Raw genomic sequence first — 7,216 nt, forward strand, 5'->3', positions numbered from 1 at the left:
CTTTTTCCTTTCTTAGAATGCCCTTCCCCTCTTTTCCCACCTAAATCCTACTCCTTCCCAGCCAAATCCTAATTACTCCTCAAAGCCCATCGTGAGCCTGCCTTCCCTGAAAACTCTAGTTCACAGAGAGCATTTCCCCTCCTGAAAAGCTTTAGGACTTAATTATTATTAAAGCGAGTACCTCTGTTGTGCTTCACACATACCAGGTAGGTTCTTAGCTCTTCAACTCTTCACATTTATTAACTCACTTAATCATCGCCACCACCATACAAGCTAGGTCCTCGTTTCCCCACATTGCTTGAGGAACCTGAGCTCCCAAGAGAGGAGTAGCTTGCGCCGGGCCCCATGGTGGCCAGTGGTGGAGACAGGCTTCCAGCCGATGGACAGCAGAGCCCAAGATGCTCCCTCACAACACGGCCTTCCAGGTGCACATGTCACCCTCTCAGGAGGAGCTACTGGCACTCCTTGCTTATTTTCATCCCCCTCTCTCTCTGATGGGGAAGAGAGCCAGAGGCTCACAGACTTCCATGTCCAAGACCAGGGTAAGAATCCCAGCCTTGCCACTCAATTACTCTGAGAGTCACAAAAACACTCTGAGCCTCAATTTCTACATCTGCAAAGCGGATATAAAAACACCTCCCTACCGGGGCACCTAGGTGGCTCAATCAGTTGGGCATCTGCCTTTGGCCCAGGTCATGGTCCCAGCCCCACATTAGGCTCCCTGCTCAGCAGGGAAACTGCTTCTCCCTCTCCCTCTGCCTGCTGCTCCCCTTGCTTATGCTCTCTCTTGCATGCATTCTCTAATAAATAAATAAAATATTTAAAATAAAACAAAACACACCTCCCTACCTCACATGGTGGCTATGAAGCTCAAATAAAAGGTCCTTTGAAAGGTATCGTCTATACTGCCAGACATATGGTAAGTACTCACATATTGATTCTTCCCCTTCTCTCCTCACTGTGCATCTTGACAACCTCATGGGACTCTGCTCAGCACTCATTGCCGAAGTGGTGCCTTGCCTAGCAGTTACTCAGGGGTGTGAAAGAGGTTCACCCAATGGCCCCCCTGTGCACATGTCCAGGCCCCTGACCTCTCCATTCACCTGCTTTCCTGACACTGACTTCACTACAGGCAGCAGCAGCCTGGCCCCAGCGAGAAGTCACATGCAGCTCTGGGAATCACCTCTTGAAATGCTGATCACCCTACTGGACGCTTCCATTATTTTTGGCAATTGCTATGGCAGAGAACACCTCTGGCCCTGACTCAGAACCTATTTCCAAAGCCAGAGCTCCACCTCATTTCCCACACACACACACACCCCTTGTCCTTCCTGTTCCCTGGATCCCTGTCCTAAACCATTATCCCTTTCCTGGATTCTCAGAACTCAAGAGGAGTAAGTGTGACTACTGTATGTATAGCTCTATTATTTGCTTGATTTTGTTTAATTAAGAGGCAACAGGGAACACAGTTGCCTGTGAGACTTTTTCTGGCCAAGCACTAGGCTGGTCAGTGACTCAGGCTGAGGAAATTAGAAGGCAATTTCCAGAGGATTGCTGTGTAGTCCCCTAAGTCCTAACACTCCTCTAATTCATGGCCTCCGCTGGCCATTAACTCACGCTGGCCCCAGAATATCTCTTCGGAAAATGCGGCAGCTGGCACTTATATTTCTGGAGCTGGAATCAGTCTCCCGTGACATCAAATAGGTTTATTTTTCCCTTCCCTTTACCTCTCCTCTGCCTGCCACCACACACAGTGACTCTGATCCTGACTTGTCCCCCCCAAACCCCCACTCAGCTCCCAAAAGGGTCATGATAAATGGCTGGTCGTGCTCTTATTCCAACAGCCAGCAGGATGTGGCTGGTTGTTCCATGAGCAGGAAGCTGTGTCAGATCTGTGAATCACCCCTGGATCACTTGCCTCCTTAGAGAAGGAGAAGAAACAGTTCTTGCGTGTGTGCACGTGTGTAAGAGGGAGAGACAGAGACAAAGAGAGAAAGAGACCGGGCAGGAGTGGTAACCGACGTGCAGCACTGACCTTGGGGCTAAGATCCTATGTTGATCTTGCCCTTACAGGACCATCTCTTTACTCCTCAACCTCAACCCACATGGCTTCCCTTCTGCTCAGCTTACTAGGCAGCCATCGCTAGACGGGCTCCAGGAAGCCCTCCAGGTCTGAACAGCTGTTCCTTGTTTATCTGTTTCTCTTGTGTGTTGGGTGTTCTCCACTGGGCACGTTGCCCAATTTCCCATCACACTATGAGCAGCTGGTCCTTCCTTCTTGCCTCAGCCTTCTCTTTTCTCTCAGCTTCACCTACCAAGTCCAAAGCATACTCCAGCTTTCTGGTGATTGCCAGATGGAAGGAACAGCAGATGGAAACTCATATACGTTGAACATGAGTGACAGGCGCCAGGTACTAAGTAGAATGCTTTACCCAAAATTATCTCAAATCAACTTTCCAAAAGCTCTGTGAAGTTACGAGTGGGGGAAACTGAGGCTCAGAGTGGGTGGCCCAGGGTGGCACTGCCAGGAGGCACCAGAGGCAGGATTCAAACCCTGATCTGCCCCCACAGCACTTGTTCAGGAAAGGAAGCGGCCCTGAGAATTGCCTCTTCTGCAGCTATATGTCTTCCTCCCACCGTAACACTGGATCCACACTCAAAGCGCTTAGAGAAAAACTGAACGGCAGAGAAATGAATGGGTCTGAGCCAATTCCTAAAAATGTACTCTCAGGACCAAGACCAAATTCTGTGATGATTTAAACACTCAGGAGAATGTACTATTTCCACAGTGTTGATCCGTAATTTATCACCTCCCACATCCGTGGGGACCAGCCATCATCCTGGGTCTGCTCCATTCACCGTGATCGCCCTCTGTTGCCTTCACAAACTCACACCTGTAGCATAAGGCGAATGTCCCATACAGTGAGGTGGTCCTCAATAACACCCTGAACTGCTCTCCCGCTGACATGTGAGCCTGAGCCTGGTCTCCCCTACCCTGACTCAAGTTGAGAAAGGGCTCCATTTTAGGTCCATATCCTCCTTGGGAGGCAAGCTAACCTGAGTTTACCCAGATCTGCCTTGTCCTAACTGGGAGATGCAGGGCAATCTCCAACCTCTCCAAGTTCATCCATCTGTCTAAAGGAATCAAAGCACCTACCCCAGGTTAGGGTGCATTAGGGTATATTCGATGAACCGTAGGAATCACAGGAAATCGTGCACGTTAAGTATTTGGCACCACCAATGGTAACTACTAACACTGGCTATTATTTGCATTCCTGAAAGAGTCCTGTAGAGGATCAGAACGTTCATGACTGGTACTTGCCTGAAATAAACAATCAAGAAAGGAAACCACTGTAAAAGCACAATGCCTCCCAAATCCAAACAAATAATTTGCTTGTTCTAGAGAAATGAGCTTCTCTCCACCACCATAGGACTTGACATACACCTGCATGTACATGTGACTGCAAAGAATTATGGTAAACTTGCACTGATATCTTACAGAAGACTTCCAAATGAAGGAATCTACAGGTTGCATTCAGCATTATCAGGACCATTTGAAAGACAAGCAGCCTGAAGCCAAAGCCACTTTACCTAAGGTCTCCCCAGGAGCAGCTCATAAAAGCTAAGAGGGGAACCCAACTCCATGCCAGTGAGCCTGACCTAAGCAGCAGGTGCCCACTTTCCCCAAACCCCACCCAATTAGGGGCTTGGCAGAGAGGAAGGAAGCAAGGGCTGACAGCACCATCCAAATAATAGAAGCCACTTGCCCATCTTCCATAAACAGACCAGAGTCATAAGACCCTTGGTGTCCAAGCAGCTCCCCCTTGTCCTGGAGACAAGCACACCCTTTGCTGGATGTCCTGAGAAAAAAACTTTGCAGTGTATTCCCAGTGTTCTGGAGCCGGCAGAACAGCCTCCTGCTTGGGCCCCAGGCCTCTCATCAGCCAGCTTCAGCTAACGTGCACATCCCATAAAACCTCTCTGCTCTGCAATTTGCCAAACCACAGACTAAGAATTCACCATCAGTGGAGGAGAGGCGGGAAGGGGGCATGCTTCTCCAGTGCAGAGGACTTCCAGAACATCTGTGATTTGGGTGCAGCGCGTCCTGCCGCCACCCACACCAGAGTGTACCTTACACAGAACGCTTGACTTCTGGTGTGTGGCATCCACTGTGCAAGGGCAAAGAGAGGAGGAGGAGATCCTAAGCTTCAGAGGCACAGGTTCCCCCAACCTGTTTCTCCTGTCCCTATGAGCCCTGCTGACACTATCTATTATTAGGGCATTATGCCCCATTAATGCCCCAAATATGTAGGAACCTCTTATGATCACCAGATATTTGTCTTCCTGGTCAACTCCAACCAGACTTAAGGTACTTTGACAAACAAAACCCACACCCTGGGCAAAACGCCAGGTAAACCTGGGTGCCGTGAAGAGCTAGATTGCAAGTGACTTCCCCCGCTTCTGGTTCTCAGTTTCCCCATCTGTAAGATGAAGGGGTTGAGCCTCATGAGTCCGGCCAGCTCCACAATTCCACAACATATAACACTTTCTCCTTTAATTGTTTTCTACAACCTTAGTTTAGAGCTCTGGATGGCCCCAACTGTTCAGTGACATCACTCCCTGCCCCAAACATAATGTCGATTCTTACATGGAAAGCAGAGATGTCCTGGGAAACACTGTCCATAAAAAGGGAGGCAATGATCATTTCAAGGGAATTACACAGGACTTTTGTATTTTTCACATAGAACAAGTTATTATCAATCTTAAAACCCAAAATCTTTCTTCCTTTTTTGCCAGACCATTAATAGCTGCTTTTCAAAAGTGCTTTCTTAGTCAGAATCTCACCAATAATAAGCTACCATTTAGTGCGTGCCTGTTCTCTGCCAGGAACTGTGCTAAGTGCTTTTCATGGATGATCTCATTTAATTCTCCAGACAACCCTATGAAATAGGTACTATTATCATCCTCACTTTAAAAATGAGGAACCCTCCCACGAGGTTAAATAACTTGCTCAAAGTCACAAAGCTAGTTAGTACTTGACCAAGGCTTTGAATAAGACCCTCTACCTCAGAGCCCTAGCACTAACCACCCTCCCACTACTGTCTGTGGTGGGTTCTCTCTTGCTTTAGCAACATTTCTGGCTTGTTGCCAGTATGCCCTAACTTGTAATCTTGGACATCACTGGTTAGAGCTAAGATGTGATGTTTCACCAGAAATCAAGAGCAGGGAGAAAGCACCTGCCTGGGTCTCAGAGCAGAGTGCCATCTGTTGAAAGTAGGCCAGGCTTCACTGAGGACTACAAAAAGAGAACCCCTAAAACTTAGCCTGTGACATGTAAGAAAAACAGTTAGTGAGGCCAACTTGATACTAAGGGCTGGGAGGTTCAAATGGACATCTATCTGCACCTGGAGGAGGTGACCACATAGTGACCCAAGTCCTCCGAAACAAGTTTTCTTGAAATGAAGATGCTTGCTGAGCCAGATAACATGAAAGGAACAACTCTCCCACAGGCACCCACCTCACCTCTCTGTCTGGTCAGGAACCAGACTCCTTAGTTTACCTCCTCTCCAATCTGAGCCCTGGCCCATTTATTGCACTCCCCCCAAAAATTGCAAAAAGACAAAACACCCAAAGTTCAGAGCTATTGGTGATGAAGACAGAAAGAATAGCCTGAGGCTGACATTGGCACAAAACCCAGGCCTCTTTCAACAGGGAAATGAAAGGCATTTCTCAGAGATCAATGTGCAGTCTAGGGCAGCACCCTACAACCTGTTCTAACAGTTAAAATGAATGCTCTGGGCATTCTGAGTACCCCCTTTAAGTGCCTAACTTGCAAGTAAGATGCGGTCCTCCTGCTTTAGATGCCTGGCTGTGTCTTCTATCTCAAGTAGGGGCAAAGCTTCAGACAGGCGTCCTCAGCGTCAAGGACAGCATGTTTTCTTCCCAAGGTGCGAAGGATGGGAAGACAGGACCGGCTGAGATGAAAGGGGACGGGTCACCCAGTCCCTGGAGCTCGGCTCAGTCAACCTTAGCCCCTTCTCATTAATCGCAGGGCAGGAAGGGGGAGGGGCAGCCAGCCGTTCCTTGGAGACCACGGCAAACATTGGCCTCCCCGCGTCTGGAGACGGAGCATCACTTAAGAGGAAATGAACCCGGTTAAGGGTCACGTCCAGAGAAGGGATAAAAGGAAAAGCCACAATTCTCCTCACACCGACGGACACAATGACTTGAAGAAGGAAGCCAAAGCCGAGGGGCCGAGGGGCCGAGGGTGGAGGTGGGGCGGGGGGCGCGGCGGCTTCCCTGGGCCCCCAGAGCCCCGCCTAGGGAGCCGGAGCCCAGGACAGCGCGGGGCTCCCCGCCCCCCCGGCGAGCCCCCCAAAGCCTCACGGTCCCGTCAGCCCGGGCGGCCCAAGCCCCAGGGAGGGCCGGGGAGATGCTCTTTCCCCACGGAGCTTCTCAGCCAGGGTTTGGCGAAAGCTCCCCCCACCATGCATCAAAGCCCAGGCGCACGGATGACTTCACCGTTGTAACAGACAAGGGCAGCCACTTGCCAATTCCAATGCCAAAAAAAGAAATCGGGGGTGGGGGGGCGGGGGGCGGTAGGAGTGGAGAAAGGGCAGAGAAGGCTTCCCTGGAGATCACAGCCTGCAGAGACACTCCACAGCCAGCTCCGGACTGGGGCGGCACCCCGGGGTCTCCGGCCAGCCCCCCGCGGGGCTCGCGCGGGCAGGACTCACGTAGTGCTTGGAGGGGTTCCTCCGCTTCTCCACGTCCACCACCGTGGCATCTTGCACGCAGTAGGCCAGCATCTTCCCCCCCAACAAAGCGAGTGGCGCCCTCCGGCGGCGTCACCTTCTCATCCCGGTCGGGCTGCCGCTCCTGCTCCCGCGGCCCGGGCCCCGGCGCCCTCGGGCTCGGCCCCGGGGCGCGGACGGTCCGGGGGTGCGGGCGGCCCCGTGGGCGGCCCCGTGGGCGGTTCCGTGGGCGGCTCCGTGGACCCGCCGCGCGCCCCTTCCCTCCCTCCCTCCCTCCCTCCCGCGCCGCCGCCGCTCTCCGCCGCTCTCCGCCGCTCTCCGCCCGCCCGCTCTGGCCGCCCCGCGGGTCCGGCGGGAACTGGCGGAGCGGAGGAGGGGCGGGGGTGTGTCCCTCCGGCGCGGGGACGGGGCGGGGGCCCCGGAGCCTGCTGTCAGCGCGCCGGGAGCGGCTGGCGGCGCCC

General features: G+C 52.2%; 1 protein-coding gene across 2 annotated transcripts in view; it reads right to left on the reverse strand.

The window, feature by feature from the left end:
- SH3PXD2A (SH3 and PX domains 2A) overlaps positions 1 to 6,984 on the reverse strand; it is a 236,149-nt gene extending 229,165 nt beyond the window's left edge. For both annotated transcript variants that reach the window (XM_055345889.1, XM_055345892.1), the window contains exon 1: positions 6,738 to 6,984. In XM_055345889.1, coding sequence (XP_055201864.1) covers positions 6,738 to 6,809 — 72 coding nt within the window. In that variant the 5' untranslated portion in view covers positions 6,810 to 6,984. The remainder of the gene's footprint in view (positions 1 to 6,737) is intronic.
- Positions 6,985 to 7,216: the final 232 nt, after the last annotated feature.

Source organism: Nyctereutes procyonoides, unplaced genomic scaffold (genome assembly GCF_905146905.1).
Source record: "Nyctereutes procyonoides isolate TBG_1078 unplaced genomic scaffold, NYPRO_anot_genome, whole genome shotgun sequence".
Lineage (NCBI taxonomy): Eukaryota > Metazoa > Chordata > Mammalia > Carnivora > Canidae > Nyctereutes > Nyctereutes procyonoides.